Source organism: Podarcis erhardii (genome assembly GCF_964252035.2).
Source record: "Podarcis erhardii genome assembly, chromosome: 4".
NCBI classification, from domain to species: domain Eukaryota; kingdom Metazoa; phylum Chordata; class Lepidosauria; order Squamata; family Lacertidae; genus Podarcis; species Podarcis erhardii.
In genome coordinates this window covers 79,073,240-79,097,443 of record NC_138508.1, presented here as the reverse complement: position 1 = coordinate 79,097,443, position 24,204 = coordinate 79,073,240, and the positions used below count along the sequence as shown (strand labels likewise).

Genomic DNA, 24,204 nt, shown 5'->3' with positions numbered 1-24,204 from the left:
ACCAGTCTGAAAACTGAAGGAAGGATGAACCTCCCTCCCCAAAACCATCTCTCAGATTCACCAACAGTTAGCGGAAGACTGTCATCCATCACAAAGCAACTGTAAATCAAGCCCGAGGTAACTGCGCTAGCTCTTTTTTGTCTGTCTATCTATGTTCCAAAGCAAGCAAGCAAACAAAACAACAGGCAGAGAAAAACTGGTGAAGGGTAGTAAGACAACTTCCCATGTCCCTTCAGGCTGGAACAAACTCCATTGTCATGTGGGGAGTTCATAGGTTTGAAAACATCCCCACATCTCTGATAGAAACTTGCTATTGAAGGGAGAATACAGAGAGCCTTCAAAAAACCAATTTAACATATGAAAACTGTTGATGATGCAACTACATGGAAGGACTGTACCACTTCGATGGCTGAACATGTGAAATGGGCCTCCTTCACCATCATGAAAACTCTCTCTTTTTTTGTAAAAGAAGATGCCACCTTAATAACTTTAAATGTTTTGTAATGAATTTATGGTTTCTATATTTAACTCCCCCCCCCCAAAAAGGCCAGTTTTAAAACCCCAAACCTTTATGCCTGCAAAAAGACCATTTTAAAAAAATATTTTTTTTGAGATTGATACCAAAGTGATGAGGAACAGCAGGGAGAATTTAAAACCAGTTTGTAGATGGATCAACTCAGTTACTGAATTCAGTGCTGACAAAGTCAAGCTGTTACTCACTGGAAGAAATAATCTGAGCTATTTATTTTGCATTTGAGGTGTGATAAATTAAGCTACCAATTGTTGAAAGAAAAAGGATTCACATCTCACTATCAAGAGCTCAATCAATCAATGCATTTTAACAACAAAGGCAAACATTTTGTCGTATTGAAATAGAAAGCAACATGGAGAACAACAGCTCATTGTATAAAACATATTGCATCCTGTTCAACCCAAGTAATTTATAGAGTTCAGTACCCCAACCTCTAAAGGTTTGCTTTTTAAAGTAAGTGATCAACATAATTAATAAGGAACTACACAAGCACTGTTGCAATAAAGCTCAATAGGGCCGAATCAGAAAGTTTTGGTGCATTGCATTCTTATTCATAAATATTCTCAACTACAGTGCTTACTCAGACTATTCAACTTGAATAAATATAAAATAGCAATTCAAAAAGAATGTATCAGATAAATACAGAAAAAAAAATGAAATGAAAATAGTGTACTTAAAAGCAATACAATTTAAAACTAGTATTATTTTTAAGCAAACAAACCATGGTGAATGTCTGTGGATCTACCTCTGTACGAAGCCCATGAACTTATTCAAGATGCATTAGACATTCATAAGACTAGATCACCCACGTTCATATCAGATGAGCTGAAATTGTTTTTACTAAAGTGTTTATTGCATGTATAGCTTAATCCTGTCCTTAAATGGTGGAAGAAATTTGCCGTGTGGAGAAAAGGATCCCCTGTCAACTGATTCTCATGTGCCTGCCACCAGCTTCTGCCAGGCTAAAGGGGCAATTTCCTGGTTTGGCTTCAAAATTTATTTGTTCCTGACCCTTGGCACATAAGAATGATGATCATACTTGGACTCAAGTCTATTTAGCACCACTGAAGTTTAAGGCTGTAAACATCCAGCCTTCCTTCAACTGTAGGGAAGTTCTATCAACATCAATGTGAGCGCTTCAGAATAAATTACTGTGGCCTAAATATGTTTAACACACATACTCTGGGCTAGAATCTAAGATGACTCCAGTGAGCTGTGTCCCAGTAAAATTCAGATGAATGTCACAGCTGCTCTGCTGGATTCTACCAAAGGTCCATCTAGTCAAGCATCTTCTTTGCCAGGTTGGCCAACCAGATGCCTCCAGGAAGCTTGCAAAAAGGCAATCATGTTGCGCTACCGGTTTGTCCTCCTACCTTTGCACAAGCAACCGGTGTCCAGAGGAATAAGGATGGAATATGGATTCTCCATTTAGCCACTGCAGCAAATAGACCCATTTCCCATGAAATTGTCTAATCCCATTCTAAAGACATCTAAGCCTATTGGAACTAATTCAAGAGTGGTGGGCTTTTAATCATCTTGAGAAGGTAACTTACATATAGAAAAGACCATCAGGTACAATGGCCATAGGTGACATGAGTTAAAAGAACCTGAAAGACTACTGCAGCAAGAGGCCCTTTGAGTACAGGCAGCAGTTCCCCAACGTTAGTATTATATTAGAATTCAAAGAAATTAAACAAAGCAACTGTCCATACATTTGGCATGAATTCAATATTTAAATACAAGACGAACATTGCAATTTGTTTTGGCCGATCTGATCAAACTACCTAAATCTCACGGTCAGTATATAAGTGGTAACATTTAACCACATTTCATCATGCTATAGGACTCTTAAGGTCACCACCCAAGGATAAATTCAATACTCCATCTTCACATGATACCTTTTTTATTACAATATCCAAAAAGCTGGGTAAGCAAGTTTCTGGGATCATCAAGGTCCTTTTTTTCTTTCCTTTTCAGTTTTCAGGAATGTGCCATCAAGACTATATTTAAAACCATAAGAAGGTTAAAAGTAAAGAAAAAGGAAAAAGAAAGCATTTTCTTCATATAACATTCTGTGTGTCTTACTACCAATCACATCACCGTTTGTAAACCCTGAATTTTTGTTCCGTTATGCATATATAAAACGTATGCATGTTATGTGTTGGAAGCCCCACCCGCCCATAATTAGCTATGTTTATTAAATGTCTGTATTAGTGTCAATCAGCTACAGATACATATTATTTTAAGAATTAAATACATAATTGTTTAATTCAAACAAGCAGAAGGGCAAGAAAAGAAAGCATTATGTAGATGGCACATTTGGTTGTAGATTACCAAAACATTCAACCATTACAATTCAATGATTCTCTAAGTAATCAACTTTCAATGAAACATCTCTGTTGCAATTACATGTCAAAGTATGCTAGATAGTTTTCTTATTACTACAATTTTTACCGTAGTAGATTAAGAAGTACTATTACAAAATGCTTTAGTTAGTGTACTCTTCACAAAGAATCAAGGAGGCAATGTAATAGCTGAGTAGAGAATGTAAAGAGTGCTTCTAGAAACTAGGAATTTCTGGAGTATACTACTTGGTAAGCAAAATAGCTACAGAACTCACAGCCACAATTGTTATGTCTACTATATTTCACTTAGTTAGCTGCAGGTTCAGTGCATTCAAACTGTGCCCAGTCTCTTAATGATGAGTTCTGCCAGCGTGAGCTATCTGAACAAGTTAACACTGTTTTTTAATTGAGAAAAAAAAAACCCTTGTTTATGTGAACTAACTATGTAAACGTACACAGAAGAGAGGAACGTAGAACCCAGGGAAGAATGGCCACTTAAGTGATATTTTCAACCTGAGGGAAACGTGAAGCAACCAAATTTTCGAGAGAGGAAAAAAAGACAAGTAAGTAAGCAAAAAAGAGAGAGAGAGAAAAAAAAATGGGGTGGGGAAAACAAAAGAGAAAGAATATAATCAACAGAGCAAATACTTTAGAAAGAGGTCATTCTCTGAAGACTGTCTCAGACTGGCGTAGACTGCTCTGCTCTATAAAAGTGAATTTAGGACCTAAGGCTTGTAAGTTATAAGAGGCCCCCAATAGGCCCAAGTCCATCTTCAACGTCACTGAAGTGCTTTCACAAGATATAACTTTTCCCCATGTTCACTGGTGAAGATAGGAGCCTTTTTGTAGTGTTCCACCAACTCATCCATAGTATTAAATCGACGCTGCCCAATGCAATAGACACTGTCCACCAGCTGCACCTTGAAATGTTTATTCTTCCCCGATGCCTTTAGAGATACTGAAAAGTCACTGGGCTGCAAAGAGAAAAAGGAAAGGAAGTGTTAAAGGATAATATCAAATGTGCAGTTTTAAAGCCTGCTATGTAACGAGGTGAATGAGCTGCAAGTGAGCTTCCCCCCACTGGGCTCAGCGCACTGGGTACTTTAAAATACGAATTACTATCATCATAATCAGCATCTTCAGTTAAGCAAAAGAACCTCAACAGCACCTTATACAGATATAAATTATGCACCTTGAATGCAAACACTGTTGGTTTAAAGCCACAGGCCGACAAGTGTCAAGAGAAGTATGTCTATATGAATTCGGAAATACCAAATATTTCTATGCAGAAAGAGCCTAGCTAAAGCAGCATGCCGTTTGAATTCATGGCCACAAGAGGGCCTTTCTTGATTTATTCTGTAGCAAGTAGCTTTTATACATATAAAAAGATCTAACAGTTCATCCTATTTAACTTTAAACAACATGGCACATCTGCAGTACTGTATTACTTTCCAAAAAAAAGGTAATTAAAATCGGTGTCTCTTATTCCACCATAAACTGCGCTGCCAACATTTCTTCAGGAATAGGTGTTTCAAACACCTGCTTTATTTTTTAGTGTGTATATTATATACTTTTTTTTTGCCTCTTTTTAAAAGTAGACGAGTTCCCGATATGCATTTCTGTGCCAGATTTATTTTGTTTACTACAATTAACTTCCCATCTGCTTTTACACATTTAAGGCCAATGTATTAAGCCAGGGTTGTATAAATGAGGAGAAATAGCAATGTTAAATACTAGCAGACAAAACAATTCATTTAAGTTTGTGTGCCCAGCCATGGGTTGCCAAGAGCTTCTTTCAAGCTACAGAACTAGGTAAGAAACAAAAGAATATATCCATTACTTAGGATGCTTACAAGATTAGGAGGATATAAAGAAGACCTCTTTCCCTACTAATTTCAATTGGCAGTAACTACTGAAAAACAACGCAGTGTTAATTGATAATTGCCTATTATTTCAAATCTTTAGCCCCACCTTAACAATGAGGTCGACCAAGCTATATATTGCTCTTAGCTAAAAAGCCGTAACATAAATTTTACTGGCAGTTATTTTGGATTACACTTGGTTCATGGGTGGAGGTTTTTCACTACACTATCCAGGCAATCTGGAATTTCCAGTGATTTAGACCCCTCTGGTTGTAGCTGTCTGTTCCAGACATTTTGTCTTCCACATCCAGCCCAACTTTCCTAAATTGCCAGCCAGCCTACACACTTCTGGCTGATTCCCCACACCAGGAAAAAATAAGTACGCTTAGACAACTACCTGGAACCAAGACAAGAGAACATGAACTGTAACATCAAGTTATAGTTGTACCTTGGAAGCTGAACGGAATCCATTCTGGAAATCCGTTTGACTTCCAAAATGTTTGGAAACCAAAGTGCGGCTTCTGATTGGCTGCAGGAAGCTCCTGCAGCCAATCGGAAGTCCCGTCGGACATTCGGCTTCCAAAAATAGTTCGCAAACTGGAACAGTCACTTCTCGATTTGCGGCGTTTGGGAGCCAAAACGTTCAAGAACTAAGCTGTTCAAAAACCAAGGTACGACTGTGTTACCCTACTGGTGTAATCCAAGGTGGTGTGTGTGTGTTTCAAAATATGAAAATGAGATAGGAAGCAAATGTCTCAGAAGAATCAAGAAAATTTCTAGGCTTTTCTATTTAAATAACTAAAACGGCTTAACAATCTCTGTCATTTTCCAGCAACAAATTCTATTAGAAAAAAAACCATATCACTGAAATTACAAGGGATTAATTTATGGAAATCATAACTTAAGTACGAGAAGTGACATCACTGGCTACTGGAACCTAATTTTTATATTATATTTATGTGACAACAAAAATGTAAGCTATGCGTCATTTGTCAAAATAGGTATCTGACAGATGAATAGTAGGGCAAAACACCAGCTCCCCCGGTCCTCCCTTCGAGAGCTGACTGGGTATGAACTGCCTTAGTGCTCTCCCGAAGACTGTGGTAGTGGGAAAGCCTTAGAGCAGCCATTTATAATATTAAAGTAGAAGTAATTATAGGCAAGAGCTGTAAGGAAACAAGACTGCAAGCCTGAGACACCTGTACCACGATTGCACTGTATTTCTCACGGTATTAGGGCAACAACATCAGCACTGTGCTGTGGCTGCTTTCTATGGTGGCAGCAGATAATTGTCTGGGAAAGAGGGTGGGAAGGGAGAGAGAGAGAGAGAGAGAGAGAGAGAGGGAGAGAGAGAGAGAGAGAAAGAATACCTTGAACAGGAGATGTGCAACTGCCCCAGCCTAATTATTAACAAGGCAGACAGGGAAAACGTAATAGGGCTTTTCTGTCACTTGAAATGAGTTCCTACTCAAGGACTGACATTAAAGCAATGATCGTCTTCCCAGATCCAAGATTTACTACCTAAATTTACATATAAAATACAAGTACGTGTCACTTTTCTTCCATCAGGCTACAAAAATGAGATCCTTTTGGGGTTCTTACGCATTTTTTAAAAAAAGCAGCGGAAAGGCACTTTAGTTCTTTCGAGAGAGAAGCACAGTCAAATGGGGGAATCTGAAGAACTTGAACAGCTGCTGCAAAAATGTCAGGCTCCTGCCCTCCTCCTCCCCCCCACGGGCTTATATTTTAGGTAACACAGGAAACTTGAAGAAAATGTAAAAGTAATTCAGCTTGTTTATTACTGTTTTCCCCTACAATGCAAATAGCTCCATTAAAGTCTAAAACCTCTCCTTTTTTTGCATCTTAGCACTGTCATCCTATATACTGCACTGAAGTTAAAATGCAGCCTAAAACTATTCCCTGCTGTCTGCCTTGAACTTGTTCCAAGAGTGTTTATTTTTATATTTCGTGTCTGTTTGCCTTTTTCATTTCAGCTCTTGGCAGATATTTCTGCTCCTTTTCCCACTGGACATAGCTGCTACAGTCGGATGGCTCGCACGCAATGTTTCCCATGCTTGGGCTTTTCTGGAGTTGTATAGTAGCCCACAGGCACTTTTAAGGGCACATCTGAACTGGTTATTTGCTAGGGGTCAATGCCTCTAAGCGGCACCTAGAAGACTCTGCCTGTACTATAATGAAGAGCTGACCTGCACCATCCACACTGGCATAATAACATAAACAAATGTGTGTGATGATATTGTACAAGGATTAACCAAAACACAATGAAAACCCACCACCTGCTGCTGTAAGAGGAAGTTGCTTCATAATAAAATTGTTGGAAAGTACTTGAATATTATAAATCGTATGGTGAAAAAAGGCACACGGGTGGCGCTGTGGGTTAAACCACAGAGACTAGGACTTGCCGATCAGAAGGTCGGTGGTTCGAATCCCCGCGATGGGGTGAGCTCCTGTTGCTTGGTCCCTGCTCCTGCCAACCTAGCAGTTCGAAAGCACATCAAAGTGCAAGTACATAAATAGGTACCACTCGGGCGGGAAGGTAAATGGCGTTTCCGTGCGCTGCTCTGGTTCGCCAGAAGCGGCTTAGTCATGCTGGCCACATGACCCGGAAGCTGTACGCCGGCTCCCTGGGCCAATAAAGCGAGATGAGCGCCGCAATCCCAGAGTCGGCCACGACTGGACCTAATGGTCAGGGGGCCCTTTACCTTTATGGCGCAAAAGGTTACTTACGCACCTACATTTTCTGCATTCACTTTTTTACACTCACTTTTTCATAGAAAAAAGGTAATGCCAGTCACATTATGTTTTTGCAGAATGTGTGCCCTATTTTGCACCTCTTCCCACTATTTCTTGTAGACTAAGGTAAAAGAGAAAATTTCATTCCAGCCCATGATTCTGCTGTCTGCTTTCTCACATAACCATGATCTTCTCAGCAAAAGCCTCAATCATTTCCTCATTTTGTAGACAAAGTAATGCACTAAGTCACTTCTGGAAGAATCAAAACACTGAAAATTGCATACTGTAGTCCAATCCACTCAGTCAAAATGTATTTAACCTCTATCTATGTACATTTAATTCCCCTCAACTGTGGTATGAGGCTTTACTGTAGATCCTTCCAGTGTATGTGGTTCTAAGATGTAGAATAAAACTTTCCTCCCCATATTATTTTAACGAAGGGAGCAGCTATAGCTCTCTGTTCTGTCTTTGAGTAGTGGACAGTTCTTGAGCTACCAGAGTATACCATGGCCCAACTTCCAACAGAAAAGAACATTGCCTTTGCCTTTGTACTTAGACTGATTCTTAGACTAATTTCCCACACAACAAGCCACTTTCAAGGAAGTTCCTCTTGATAGCTGTCCATCACGATGGTTGTGCAATGTGCATCTAGTTTGTAAGAGCAGGTTCTGAACTTGGTCGTTCCGTATTTGGAACACTCTGGTGACATTCTTAGTCAGCAGGAGAACTGAGAATTCATAGGTAGCAAGTTGCCTGAAAAGCGAATTTGGGAACTTGGAGCCACGGCTGGTTTCCTGCCCTGTCTGAAATTCAGTGGGAAGGTTAAATTTGCCTTGTAACTAAAAGCCTATGGAAAGATTATTCTTGGGGGATTGCAAATGCATGGACGTGGGCAGAAGAGATTTATGAGGCAGAGACCTAAGACATGGGGAATGCTCACCACTTCATACAACTATCTTTTGAAAGGCCATGGCGAGGGGCGGGGGAGAAGAGGCAGAGTTAGAGCATACACACAAAAGTTTAAGGTCTCCTAACACTTCCACAGATCTTGAGCTGCTGGCAGGGACTCCAGGAGGAACTGAAGGACTGTAGATGCCTCCATATTTCAGGAATAAGAATAATTTTATTTATACCCCGCCCTCCCCAGCCAGGGCTGGGCTCAGGATGGCTAACACCAAATATAAATTACAATAAAATGTAATGGGAGGGAAAACAGTTAATTAAAATACGGCTTAAAATGTAGCCTCATTTTAGTAGTAGCCCAGTAGCTAAAGGAACACTAGCTTGACCATAATGGAAATACTGGCTCAGGGGCAAAATGAACTGCTCCCTGAATCACAAAATGGGATAACCTGTGTAGTCAACTACAAATTTTACTTTACATCGGAAGAGGGATGCTAGAGCAAAATTCTAAAAGGTTTGCGGCAATGCTGCACGAACAGCTAGTTAAATAAATTAATCTCATATTTTATAGGTGAGGAACACAAGTATGAGTGAGAAGCAATTAGCACAAGGCTAGATTTTTCCTTAGGGGACGCGGGTGGCGCTGTGGGTTAAACTACAGAGCCTAGGACTTGCCAATCAGAAGGTCGGCGGTTCGAATCCCCTCAATGGAGTGAGATCCCATTGCTCAGTCCCTGCTCCTGCCAACCTAGCAGTTCGAAAGCACGTTAAAGTGCAAGTAGATAAATAGGTACCACTCTGGTAGGAAGGTAAACGGCGTTTCTGTGCGCTGCTCTGGTTCGCCAGAAGCGGCTTAGTCATGCTGGCCACATGACCCGGAAGCTGTACGCTGGCTCCCTCGGCCAACAAAGCGACATGAATGCCGCAACCCCAGAGTCGGTCACGACTGGACCTAATGGTCAGGGGTCCCTTTACCTTTAGATTTTTCCTTGCTTTTCTAGCTGCCCTAGAAGGTTCTGGGGAGCCTCAGTATCTTGCAGTCCTACTTCATGTCAAGCATAAGATCTAGCTCCTTCCTTATCTATCTTCTGCCATCCCTTTCATAGGAAGCTGAAAGTCTAACTTCAGATACCAATGTAGAAAATGTATTTTATTTTTGCCTTGGAATTTGTAAATTTCAGGCCAACGTACATCCTCACACATTTATTCTTACTCCTTTATGTTGTATCCTTTTTATTGGCATTGTATACTATGTTATTTCACCTTACTTGTTTTAAAACAAGCAGTTAAAAAGCTAAGTATAATAATCCTGGATAGGGGAATGCAAACTGAAGAGAACAGGGGTGTCCTATCCTGCTTTCCCAGGAAGCAATCTTAGGCTGGTACAAAGCACATCCGTTGCCCCTGGGAGGCTGAAAGGGTCAAAATAAGACCTCTTGTTTATATGCTCCATTCTCTTGCTGTGGAATAGAAGCCTGACAATTTTTTTCCCTTGACTGCTTCTACTGCAGCTGGACTCAGTTTCATACCCTGACCACTCAAGCAAAGCTATCCCCTTAAGATGACTTCAAAAAACAGAACACACAAAGTCTCATGATGGGAAAAGCAGTAAAACTAGGCCATTGACTATTTTAGTAACTCCGCTAGTGCAAAAAACCAAAAGCAAAAAAATAAAAAATAAAAAATAAATGCAGGGAAGAACAATCAGATTGAGCTGTCTTGTACACAACTACTGAGAAAATATTACCAGCTGGCTCATACATAGGACAGCTTGTGCAGCAGGTCTGGCAAACTAGTTGCCTGCAGAAATAGTTAGCTGCCCTGGGCAAAGAGCTAATTGCAAGGTTGCTAGAGAATGGTTATTAAAAGCACCAACTGCTGCCAAAGCCAGCAGCCGAGGAGACACACATGATAAATGATACAGGAAATTAAGTAATCCGGCTTGACACATGAGAGAATATCTCCTGTTTATAATATACAAACAAAAATCTCGAGTGTGATATAAGGTAGCTAGAACAAATTAAGAAACCGTATTAAAATAACTTCTGAAATAAGCGGGGGACGTGTACAGATTTGTAATCCACCCAAACACACTGGCTTTTTCATTCATTGTTATTTGAGATCCAGTCCATCTCGAAGAGGTAGCTGGGGAAAGCCTGTGTGAAACCCACAGGAAGTGGCGAGAATAAAAAGCCCATCTGAAAAAGAGCTGAAGGTTATTCAGCTGCATCCAATGACAGCTGTTGCTGCAATAAATTACAGTGGTACCTCTGGTTAAGTACTTAATTCGTTCCGGAGGTCCGTTCTTAACCTGAAACTGGTCTGAAACCACTTTAGCTAATGGGGCCTCCCGCTGCCGCTGGAGCACGATTTCTGTTCTTATTCTGAAGCAAAGTTCTTAACCCGAGGTAATATTACTGGGTTAGCGGAGTCTGTAACCTGAAGGGTATGTAACCTGAAGCGTATGTAACCCGAGGTACCACTGTAGTCCGTTTTGAAAGGTGCCACAGGACTCCTTAGCTATGCATAGATTTCAGGAAGATTACTCCCAAATATGCCTAAGATCGTAATTCTACTCTTTGCTGCGAGACCAAACATGGCTGTTCTCTTAGATCAGGAGTCAGCAACCTAAGGCCCATGGGCTAGTAGTGGCCCACAAGGTTTGTCTAAAACCGGCCCATGGTGACCCCTGCCGCCCCCACTCTTACCGGTGTTGTGAGCGACTTCCGGGTTGATGGTGCCTGTGCGCATGCACACGGGCGCTCCTCCGACCCAGATGTGCGCTGGAAATAGCGTGTGCACACGCATGTAGGACGCAGAAGCACTCGTGCAAATGCACACACACTATTTCTGGCGCACCTCCGGGTCCGGAGCGCAGGAAATAGTGTGTGCGCACGCATGCTCCTCCAACTCAGAAGAGCGTGCGTGCGCCCACACTCCGGCCCATCCTTGGACGGATGAGCATCGGCCGGCCCATCCTATGATAAGGTTGCTGGCCTCTGTCTTAGAAGCTTTCAAAGTTACTTTGATGAAGAAGCCAGAAGCAAAGGAGAACTTAACTGAGATAACTTTTACACAGTCTGCTCGCATGTAGAATACACACTGCAATATTGGAATTTCATTTGTATTAAGGAAATAATTCTAGTCGAAACAAAACCAAGAAAATTGTATTAACAATCCAACTCAATTAAAACTTTCACGTGAATATTTTGTTTTGACCTCAGGTGCATCGGCATAGTTAAGATCTTGTTTTGCGAAATAATTTATAGGCTCCGAAAAGTCGCTGTAGAAGCTTTTAACAGAACCTCTACCTGCATTCAAATGTTTTTGAAGTATAAAATGACACCAAAAATTCCATTTGCATTTCTCCTTTAAGATGTACTGCACATCATATACTAGATTGGTTTGCTCTATTTTTCTCTGCCTGTGCATATAACAAATATATTTATATATTAGTTTTAACCAATATAAGGTATTCTGAGATGCAGGTCACTTTCTTTAGCGTAAGAGAAATGGTCAGTTTCCATACTATTTCATAAGACCTGCACGATACACTGCAAAATTGAAATACAGCACTTTGCAAAATTTCAGATTCTGAAATGGGTGCCACTTACCGAAGATTCGCTGTCTCTGACAAGGAAGTCCCCTTCCGCTCCCCGTTCGTTTAGAGCACATTCTGCCTGATGCCGAGTAACATTCCCATAATACCATTCTCTTCCTGCAAACCGTCCTGTAGTAGAGGGCCCTGTGTAGCTTATCGGAGGCGGGTGGGAACTGTTACTTGTAGGGCCATCACTTAAGATTACTACATAGTTTTTTGGAACGAGGCCAATTTGCCCTCGGGAATTTTTACATTTCCACCATTCCGGATCATTCTCAGGTTTCTCTATCACTTCCATGGTTTCGCCTTTCTCGAAGTTGAGCTCTTCTTCTGTGACAGAACTGAAGGGGTACAATGTCTGAACAACGTGAAGTACTTTCATGGCTTGGCCATTGCTCATGGAGGCTCCCTTCCTCAAGCTGAGAAAACTTGGCGAATCGGCAGTCGCTTCCTCGACTTCTTCTACCACGTAGTTTGAAGGAAACCATCCAATTTGTCCGTTGTAACTCCCTCTCCACCAGCCATCGCTGCACTTTTCCATAACAATGACTCGGGATCCTTTCACGAGAGAGAGTTCATCTTCCCTTTCTGCCACATAGGCAAATTTAACGTACGCTGGGATGTTCAGATCATAAATCCGATCGGCGTTGCTACCGTTAGATGGGTACTCTGCATCAGTACTAGGGGTCGGTGAGGCGTCTCTGGCACTTGTCTTCCGCTTTGTTTTCCCCAAACCTGTTAAAAAAATAAAATAAAAGTTTCTAAAAAGCATTAAACAAAACATGGTTAAACACATTGCAAACTTTGCATGAGAAATCAGGTTGGCAAAAACAGAACTCCACAGCGCCCTCTGGTGTCACCGTGTTAGAATGCATAGATAACGCACATAAAATGTTTTTACTTTGCCAATGTAGTCGAGTCCTAGATGTGTCAACAAAATAATGAAGGCATAGAGGAATTGTTCTATGATGCCAGAAAACTGCCAGAGGGGGGGAAAGTAACTTTTTAAGAAGCTTCTTTTCTTCTCAGAAGGGTAGCTACTAAATGAAGCTTTGATGTGCCCTTTCAGTGCATTTCTTTCCGAAATCACTAGAGAATGAATACACACAGAACTGTTGGCAGCATAGAAAAGTAAATTACTCTTTTTATAACCAGTTAGTATTGCATTGCGGGATTAACAATTCTTTAAAAATGCAACCAACCGATTTTCAATCCATTTTAGTTGCAGAGAAAGAAGTTGAAACAAGGTACCAAAAGTTGGTTGTCTAAAGGTTCTGCGTGGCTCCCATTAACATTCAAACCAATTCCACTGCAATTTCCACTGCAATAAAAACCATTTAAACCAAGAAATGGTGTGATCGTGCGCAATACATATACGAAATTATTTGTGCACATTTTATTGGTAAATTTTGACACTAAAATATGTACATGACCTACATTGTGACATGCAGTAAATTCGTGCAACTTGCTAATGTGCAGCCAAACTGAGATCTCAGTTGCAGAGTACAGCAGTAGGGCAATTCACTAGGTATGGTTCTGGATAGGAGTCAACACAGGATGGTACTGTGCACCTAATAGTCTCCTATTCTGCTTTTAGTTGTGTCTGATCTGCAGCAGCCAAAGGAGCTCACAATTACTTAAAATAAAACAAAACCCACAGGAGTGCATTGTTTTGAAGCACAACACTTTCAAAACCTGCAACAGAGTACCAAGGCATTTATTAAACAGCTAGCAGCATAAGGAGTAATACAATTTTCACCAGCTCAAACAATAATATTAAATTCAAATGTTACTGTGATAAAGATCTAACACAGGAACTATTCTTTAATGCTCCCTGTACACACACACACACACACACGTTATTTTGCTTGTAAACCTCTGAAGGTAGTGAATTTCATTATGGAATTTCAATTAGGTTGCAGGCTCAGTTTATCTGGGACAAGCAGAATTCAAACGCTGTTTGGGATTTAATTGTGGAAAAACAAGGACAACACAGAAAAAAACCATCCAGCCATAATCTTACACATATATTTGGACTACAACTAGAGTGGGAAAGAACCTGACCCCTCCCCAGGCTTTCAGTTTGATACAGGATCTAGTTAAAGTGCTTTGGTTAACATGAAGGAAATAATTCTGATACGAACAGACAAAAACACAAGGTATTTTAAAAATAAATCCTATTCTAAACAGTTGTCTCTCGCACATGCCATTTTGGGTTGACTACATCACTGCTTAATTACACACCGAAAATAGTTCAAGTTAAATGCCTGTCTAGGGGTAGCTGAACATACCTGATGCATTCTGGCAGATTATTCACCTAAATGGCATAAACAAAAATCTGCTGTACCAAACCCAAGTTGAAACTGCAGCAGGAGGAATGGGGTGGCTGGGAATGACACACAAGGATGCTTGTCAAATTAATCTACGGAGCTTCAAGTGTCACATTAACTAAATGAGGAAAATGTCAGTGATTCCTCCCGATACGTTCCACAGCTAACTCCCTTTCCCATCTTTCTGTGTGCTTATCTAAAGAACTGTAACTAAATACTTCCCTCTAGCCTAAAAGTCAGTGGCCATGCAAGCTGGCAAAGTGACAGCAAAGAAACCAAGCTATTGTGGTGTGTGATACAATTGCAGGAAAACAGTACTTCAGTCTGCAGTAGAAGCTGGCCACGGTCTGATCTATGATGAAAACTTCCCGACTGCCACTGAACAATGTCTTGTGTATCAACATACACAGCACTATTAAAAGGAACCAAAGATGGTAACTGGAGAGATATTACTATCAAGAGAATGGGTAGTAATTGGACAAAGTACATATCTCAGGTTAATGACCTCATTATTTCCGCATTCAATGGCAGTGACTAAGCCATTTTCCACTTCAATGTACACTTCTAGCAATTAAGATTTCCAAATATTTATAATAAGTCCCTTCTAACAACAGTGAGAGAGTGCAATTAACATCAGGAACCAGCCTAAACCAACAACAAAAACCCATGAACCAATTTCAACAAAACAAGGCACTTGATATGTTCCAGTAACTAACAATTCAATAGTGAAATAATGCTTGAATTGAAGATTGCAACCTACCTTCTATTAAATGCCTCGACATCTGCAAACATTTGACCACTGTGAGAACTACGGTACTTTTTCAACTTTTCAACATGGAAGAGAAGGAAGGAAACTCACTGCTTGTAAAGATTTATGCAATACTAGCAAAATGCTCAACGTTATGACAAGCAGAGCAAGAGTTAAGAACCAGAGGCCTAGCATACAGCAAGGACCATGGTGGGAATCTGGTCAGCTCTGTTGGAACCACATACTGTCATGGAAGGGAATGCAGCCCATGACCATGTTTGCTTCTGTATTACAAATAAAAGGTTAACATTTAACTGAACTGGGAGCAGATGCATTCAATAAAAATTCATGAAAGCTTATAACAAATTATGTTTCTTAGTACTGAATCTTCTTACGAATAAAGTTTCAAATACATTACAATACTGGTTCAGAATTTGGCATTCAGGAGTCATAATATCTGAAATGGGTTGCTGTCAGGAGCACCATTCAAAATTTGCCAGGTGCATTTTGCACCTGGCTATCAACCACTTGTAACCAAGTGAAGATGCTCGGGCGCCATGATGTGCCTGCCATCTCCACCATCTGGAGATACATGCCTGGGGATCCTTGGATCTTGACTGTTTTCACACACTAGCAACACATCCAGTAGAATTCTATCCATGGTATTTTATCTGCCCAATCAGAACGAATTTCAGGAACCAAAAAGTTGTACTGAAAAATAGGACTTTTGAGCCGTCTGGTCCCCAAATGGCAGCTAGACATTCAGTTTTGGCGACCGTAACCCTGGTTTAAGGAGCCATTTGGCACCTAGCTTATATATCGGAGTTTCTAACACTGGTCGAGAGTCAGTGCCTCCTGATCAATTACCCCCCAAAACAAACAAACAAACAAACAAACAAACAAACAAACAAACACATCTCAGCAGCACTGACATAGCTGGCAACATTCAGCACTATGAAGAAATCTGTACTGTTCATTCCATATATTTTGGCAGAAGATAAAGATACCTGTTTCTGCAGACTTCTGCCATTTTCTAATTATAGTTTGCAACACTCGATTTGCAATGAAAGCAGGTTTATACCAAGCCTTCACATGTTTTTGCACATTCACAGGCTCTGCTGATTAGTTACTTCATTTCAGCAATTTAAACTCTTGGTATTCTCTGGATGAAGGAACAGAAATGCTGAAAGCAGTGGCTCTTCTGTTAACCTATCTGTTATATAGGAGAAAGGCTGGCCAGCTGTTTTATTATTGAGTCATAGTTTTGGGTCATACAAGTCGGTACTGTCAGTTAATTGCAAAAGTTATTTGCCGAATATGGTGATTAGGAATAGACTTTCCCCAAATGCAATTCAATACGTAAAATTCCCAAAAGAAACAGCTAAAAGGAAATCAGTAAAAGGTACTTTATACTTGGGCACCCAGCAACAAAACCGGCTCAAGGAACACCCCAATTTGCAAACTTGGTCCATGAGAAGTGCACAGCCATCACAAACAGGTGGAATACCATCTCTCTGAATCTTTGAACTGTTTACCCACAGAAACTTCACGTTGTTAGACCTGAGTTTCCCATTACTGACCATCATCCAGTTTTGTTTTGTTTTTTTACAAAGTCCAGACTTCCAGCACTTCACCTAATTCTGATGTCAGCCAAACCCCCACATCTCTGAAAGTACAAATGACAAGTTGAGGGTACCCCACAGCAGAAGCGTCAAGCAGGGAATGAAGCAAAAAAATCCCTACTGGAAACAGCCCTGCAAGTTAAGAATGGAACAACTATATCACCATGCCCCAAACTTCCAAATCACAGAGCCAATTCAGAAACTTATAATCACTAGATGGTATGGTATCAAAAACCACAGCTGGACCACAGTCCCCCATTCGTTTCCCAGCATTGTCCAGCCATTAGGAGAAGGGGTGGGGAACTGTTTTAAGGCAGAAAGCTGTTCGGGGAGGGGGACACATTTCAGTAATTGGCAAGGCTGGCTCCAAACACGAAATGCTATTTTCCACAGAAACAAAGCCCTATATTTAATTCTTAGTAACTCCACTCAAGTTTCGCCTTCCCTTTTCTCCACAGATTTCTTTCAAAAATAAGTTTGGGTGATGGGGTCGTCGTCCCCGCAGTTGGCGGCACTTTCGCAATCCCGACAGGACTAAAGACAAATATAAACTCCGTATTCCACGAAGCAACGTGTAATGTGCAGCTGAACTGCAAGCCCTGCTTTAGAAATGTTCAAAGCCTCCAATTCTGCAAATGCAATTGTATCCAGAAAAAAGTGCATGCTTGCAGCTGAAAAGTGCATGGATGGTTTTTGCATAGCTCTTGCTGAGGTATTTCCCATCTTTGGGGTAGCAAATAAAGTGTTATATGCTGACAATATTTTAAGCAGAGTGATTCTACTTCTCAGGAGTATAATTACTCCGATGTATGGAAGTGAGAGCTGGACCATAAAGAAGGCTGATCGCCGAAGAATTGATGCTTTTGAATTATGGTGCTGGAGGAGACTCTTGAGAGTCCCATGGACTGCAAGAAGATCAAACCTATCCATTCTGAAGGAAATCAGCCCTGAGTGCTCACTGGAAGGACAGATCCTGAAGCTGAGGCTCCAATATTTTGGCCACCTCATTAGAAGAGATGACTCCCTGGAAAAGACCCTGATGTTGGGAAAGATGGAGGGCACAAGGAGAAGGGGACGACAGAAGACGAGATGGTTGGACAGTGTTCTCGAAGCTACCAGCATGAGTTTGACCAAACTGCGGGAGGCAGTGGAAGACAGGAGTGCCTGGCGTGCTCTGGTCCATGGGGTCACGAAGAGTCGGACATGGCTAAACGACAACATAATGCCTCCCTCCCCTCAGAAAAAAAATGGGCCAGTTGGCTCACACAGCTTTTGTGGCAAAGCATCAACTACTTAATGGAACAGTTGTGAAATTGGCAGTTTCTGTTTTGCTCCCTTGTTAGAAACATGTATAAACCAGGCTTTCATACCAGTCACTTACTTGCAACACTAAGTCTACAGTCCTACCCACCCTTACCACTGGTATACTTCTGAGTAAACATGGACACAATTATACTCTAAGTTTCCTGAAGACATAGACAGAAGTTACTGGACAGAACAGTTTTTCTATGCCATTTGGAAAAGTAAATGTCTGCTATTTGGTTGACAATAGAAATGGTCATAATTTGAACGATAAGAAGCAGAACACATCACCTATTGTGTCCTATTTTTAACAGTTGATATCAGGAGTCGTCTTTTTGTCTCTGGTTAATGCTTTTACAGGGGAAAGTAGGGAATGACTCAAAGGGCATTTAATCTCTTTAAAGGCACAAGATGTCAATGGAATAGGTAAGTATGTCCAATTGTTATTCTTAAAAAAAACCCCACCTTCAGTAACATCTTCAACTCTGCAAGGAGTAAAGGGCAAATAATACACAGACAGAATCAGGCTGAATTCTCCAGTTTGTTTCGTCCCATGAAACCTATTTGAAACAGGCTGCAATTGACAGGACTCTTTTTTTGAAGGGGGAGAGGAAGCAAAATCGCTCCCACTAAGGAACTGGGATTACCAAGTTTAGCTCCCATTTCAAGAAGTGGTGCTCTGCATGTGGTAGCAAATCTTGTTTATCATGCCCAAAATAAAGTAGCCTGGGTTCCATAGACAGAGAAGCCAAATGGCCCAATATTTCTCTGCTGCAGAAGAAATTTTCTCTCTTTTCTCCCCCTGAAATAGACATATCTTCCAGCAACCATTCCTTCATTCTATATTCTCCCCATGACTGAAGGCATTTTGCTGGCTTTGTTAAAAAAAATAATCGGGAACAATTGTCCTAGGCTTGCTTGAATTATTAGGCTTACTTTATTATACTATTTTAGACAAACAAAAATTAAAATGGAAAGAGAACTTGTGGTGCATGAGGGAGAGCAGTTTCAATAGCCAGACCACTATTCTGAGCTTAGATGCGGAAAGAGAGAATTACCTTATGTAACCTCAGCCAGGGAAAAGTCGCTTAGAAATTCTTCAAAAAGCTGTTTGCATATGGTATTCAGTATTTGACAGTTTATCATGCTACACTCCATAAATAGAGTTGCGTGTTTTATATCAGGCAACCATAACTTCCAAAAATGTCATCATTAACTACCATACAGAGCGATCGAGAGACTGGCATGCTTAATCATCTCTTTATTATTTTCTGCAGGGCTTTTACTGCATCTGGTTGTAGGGGGCACAGGGACACACATACAAGAAACAAAAGCTGGAACAGGCAGAGGAGAAGTCCCAGATTTAACATGTTGCTATCTGTGTAAATCAGGCTGATTTAATGTCATATCACAACTTCGTTGATCTAAAAGCAGATTCCTGCCTCACCTTCCATCGTTCACATAGCAGCTACAACACAACATTTAATGTTGGGCCCTCTTGGCGATGCACCACCCAAAAGCAGCATCTGACTGCCTCGTAGCTGTGTCCATCTGTTCACCAAAGACTTGTACTGACATGCCTCATGCACCAGGCTGAAACTTGTCTGTCCTGAAATCTGTGCTCAGCTTCACATTTGTCCAGCTCATAAAAAGAGCTCTGACTGCCCTATTTCCTGCGTCTGCAGCAACATTTGCTAAGTTCTTTGTGATCTGTACACAATCACAGTCTTCTTCCTGTTCCTCAGCCTTGCTGTCCTCTGTGCATTGGTTAATGGCACCTCTTCTAGGACTAACTCATGTTGCTGTGTGTGATTCTTGCCTTATAAGTGTGGGGGAAGGGTGAGAAGGGAATTGTTAGAACTCTCTTTTCTCATGAGTTGGGTGCGAAGTTATGCTGGGAGAGTAAAGTTCAGTTGGGCTTAGGGGGGATAGGAACACACTGGCAGTAGGTGTGTTGCCTCTTTGCTTGAAGTGGAGCCGGCAGGACCAGACGTTTCCTGAACAGCGGCATCAGCTATAGTGACCATTTCTTTCCTCTACTCACGGCCCGAGAGCCAATTTGTAGGGAAGGCCTTAGTGAGTGACATGTTCCTGGGGCAGCTGGAGTCTGGTCTGGATATAGTCACGGTACTGATCTGGGTCTATTCCACCGATGCTGGTCAGAGACACCGATGCCAAAAACCACAATATAGAGGACCACCCTAGGTTCCACTCCCAAGTGCTTGTGAGTGGTGACCTTCTTGCAAACATTCATTTTCTTCTAACAGTAGGTGGCACTGCAGTGGTAACTCCACGGGCACATCTCCTTGTTGAGCCAGGCAGAAATGATATATCTTGGTGAGACCAATGTGCTAGTCCCTCTGCATGTGTGGCAAGATTCAGAGGTCAATGAACACTGAGTGCTCTTCAGATGACCAGAATTCTGCTCTTATTCTCTAGGATGCCATCTGCTGAGAGCCATGGACTCTCATGATGGCACATCTGCTGGTTCCTTTTTTCCAGGGAGATGATATTATATCTCCCTCGGAAACACAGGCCTGCAAGCACTCCAACTAGAGAACAGCCTTTACCAAAGGTGTCATCGGTTTTGAAGATGCTCAAACTCAGGACGAAAGGGAGAAACGTGCTAAGAAGAAGAAGAGTTTGGATTTGATATCCCGCTTTATCACTACCCGAAGGAGTCTCAAAGCGGCTAACATTCTCCTTTCCCTTCCTCCCCCCACAACAAACACTCTATGAGGTGAGTGAGGCTGAGAGACTTCAGAGAAGCATGATTGGCCCAAGGTCACCCAGCAGCTGCATGTGGAGGAGCGGAGACGCAAACCCGGTTCTCCAGATTACGAGTCTACCGCTCTTAACCACTGCACCACACTGGCTAAGACAAAGGCACATCTGGCAAATCCTCACCGTGATCAACTCCCACCCGGAAACCTACGTCCCTACTGTGGAAGGAAGTGTAGATCCAGAATTGGTCTCCACGGACTCACCACTGTTAAAGCTGTGTTTATGGAAGACAATCTTACTCGGCTACAAGTGATTGCCAAAGAAGGATTGTATCATTATCATCATCGCCATCATTTATATCGCACCTATTTTGCCAAAAACATGGTGTACATGGTTATCCCCTTCCTCATTTAATCTCTGCAACAACCGTGTGAGGCAGGGTTGAGAGGCAGGGGCTGAGCTGAAAGGTTTTCACTCTAATTCTACTATGGGTCTGGCAACCCCATATCTAAAAGTATACACAGGACTGCACATGTTCCGCATTTTTAAAACTTTCTCAGTTTTATCCATGTGAATGCCTGATTTTATTTCTTCCAGATGACTGCACGTATAAATTGTTGCTACCATTTAATAAGGTTAAGTTGGAATATCATTATATCCTGTTCATTAAACTTCATTGCTTTGCTATTTATCCCTCTACGGATGTTAGTAAGAAGTAGTGAGCTATGCCTGCTTTAGGTTTTCCTCTCCTTGGCAGCATGGCACCTGCAATGCAAAGCTGTTTCTTGTGAGGATGGGGAGGTAGAAGAGTGGGGTGGGAAAGAGCTCCTCGCCAAGCAGAGTTAGGAGGAAGTTCTTCAGGCAAAGCACCACTGAAAGTCACTTAGACTTGAGCGTGATTTTTGTTTCTACACTGTTCTTGCAGCCGTGCTGACGACATGCCATATTAGGACACGCCACAGTTCACAGACCAACAACAAACCATAGTCAATGGTTTGCATGATGAGACAAACCAGTTGGGTAAAAACCAGCTGTGTGAACCAGCTCAAAATCTTCATTCTGATATCACTCCATTCGACAATTGCTTACTAGAGAGTTGTGTAATCTATGCTTATCCTTTCCCGAGATAGAACTCGATAAATACATGCGTGTGGATCAGCAGCTGATAGCTTATGATGCAGCAGTGTCATTAAAGACTATTGAAGAGAGAGCCTTCTCTGTGGCAGCCCCGAAATTGTACACTTCCCTCCTCCTCACAGGTGTGCTTGGCATCAACATTACGCAGTTTCCACCACAAGCTCTTTACCCGGGCTTTGAGAGCATATCAATAGATAGGACCCACCCTACTCTTGTGAGTAATTCACTTCCAATTGTTTTAGCTCCATAAAGCTGGGTTAGCTCAGTTGGTGGAGCATGAGACTCTTACTCTCAGGGTTGTGGGTTTGAGCCCCACATTGGCCAAAGAGATTCCTAGATTGCATGGGATTGGACTAGATGACCCATGTGGTCCCGTCCAATTCTACAATTCTATGATATTGTAATTTAAGCAACTGTAACACTCCATCTTTGGACCCCAAAGTAAATGGTGGGCCTGTTGTTATTGTTGTTGTTGTTGTTGTTGTTGTTGTGCCTGAGCTAATGTCAGGGGATGTACAATCTCAGGCTTCTTGACTATTGAAGGATAGGAACAAATTTTAGAAATAAGCAAATGAATTACTGCATGCTGTACCTATTGACTGATATCTATCCATGCATGCATGCAATTTAATAATGCCAGTATCTAGTGTGAAGCAGCTCTCAAAATCAATTGGAAAACAAGAATCCCGATTTATTTCTGTACCTGAAACCAGATATCAGAACCGTTTCTTCTGGACACCTTGGAAACTGGCCCACAAAAACCAATCGACCAATAAAAATAAATGGGTGGTTTTGAACTAAAAAGGCTAATAAACTGTGTACAAAACGGAGGACCCTCAAATTTAAGTAAGGCTGTAGGCTCAAGAGTTATTTGTAAACATTTGGTCACAATCCTATTAACTCCAGACAGAAATGGCCATGCAAACCGAGACTTAAAAAGAGGTGAGTGCACATAACAGGATAAAAAAGCCCTATAGCTTAGTGAAAGTCCTCAGACAACAAAGCCAACATCTGAACAAATGCTACATTTCCTTTGGTGGTGAAATGGGGAGGGCTGGCACCTGAGGCATCCTGGCTGCTAACAAAAGCACGTTGCTTCAAAAAAGGAAATAACTGACAGTTTCCAGCAAACTTTCAAACAAACAGGAAGCTAAGTGAAAAAAGAAAAAGAAAAGAAAAACCAAGCAACAGGCATGCGGCATATTTACGGTGGCTTCAAACAATCATAAAACTGTAAAGACAAGAACTGTGAATATCTGTGCTACCAAATCCAAATATTGCTGAAATAATCACCATACTCAGTGTATTGGTGCATTTAAGTGCTATTAAAAGGCAGCGCCGTCCTATTATCAAGACTTCACAGCAAAAATTAGAAACAAATTCTGGACAATTTTTTTTTTAAAAAAAAAATATCTCCAAAGTGTTTCAGGTACGGTTAATTGTTGTATTTTACTGTCACAACATCTGACAAAACCTACGGTCAAGATTTTAGAGTGCAGAAAGCCAGGAGCAATCTTCACCGACACTATCTAGCTTTCAAAATTCATATCAAGCAATTGTCATTCATGCCCTCATGAACTCAAGGCTATAAATACATTTTGAGCAAGGCTGAAGCTAGTGATAAATGTGTTGGGCCTTCTAACCAGAGAGGTCATTGCGAGCACACAGTATTGACACGCTGAAACTCTGGCTTCCAGGCACAATTCATGAAACTTAGATTTGACCTATAAAGCATTTAGACCTAAATGGCAAGTGCACATAAAGAGGAACTTTCCATGGCTGACCTACCCATTACAGAATTCGCTGCCCTAGAAGCTAAACCTATCTTGAATGTGGCTGAGCTGGAGGGAGACAGTGAAGTGGGCAGGAACACAGGTCAACGGATGGAGCCTTGCCATTTTTATCATTCCTTGTGTCTTGCTGCCCTTCTTCACATTTCTTAAAGACGCAAATACATGTGATCCATTAGGATCTCCATTAAAAAACAAAAACAACCCAAATAATTATATTAAGAACCAAATAAGACCTTAACATGGTAGGGACTGCAGGAAGCGATTAAACCTTCCCTCACTTCGTGGTCTTCCTTCTGCTAGCCTAGCTATTAACTGGCATGGAGGGCAGGTGGGGAAGAAGACTGGCATCCTTTGCCAGTGCCAATCCAATTCAGGGACCAAGCAGCCATTATTCTTTTTAAAAAGAAAACAGAGTAGATCCTAATCATGGATCTCCCATCACATATATTAGGTAAAGGTAAAGGAACATTAGGTCCAGTCGTGGCTGACTCTGGGGTTGCGGCGCTCATCTTGCTCTATAGGCCGAGGGAGCCGGCGTACAGCTTTCAGGT

At 41.4% G+C, this 24,204-nt stretch overlaps 1 protein-coding gene and 1 long non-coding RNA gene across 4 annotated transcripts in view; one reads left to right on the top strand and one right to left on the bottom strand.

Moving 5' to 3' along the window:
- On the top strand, positions 1-7,083 carry LOC309339941. The gene is made up of 2 exons (XR_014155682.1): positions 1-117; positions 6,734-7,083. It is a non-coding gene; the product is annotated as an uncharacterized lncRNA (long non-coding RNA).
- NCK2 (NCK adaptor protein 2) overlaps positions 2,419-24,204 on the bottom strand; it is a 74,435-nt gene continuing 52,649 nt past the window's right edge. For all 3 annotated transcript variants that reach the window (XM_081858257.1, XM_081858258.1, XM_081858259.1), the window contains 2 exons: positions 12,011-12,732; positions 2,419-3,851 (listed from right to left, as the gene is read on the bottom strand). In XM_081858257.1, the coding sequence (XP_081714383.1) occupies positions 3,657-3,851; positions 12,011-12,732 (917 nt within the window). In that variant the 3' untranslated portion in view covers positions 2,419-3,656. The remainder of the gene's footprint in view (positions 3,852-12,010; positions 12,733-24,204) is intronic.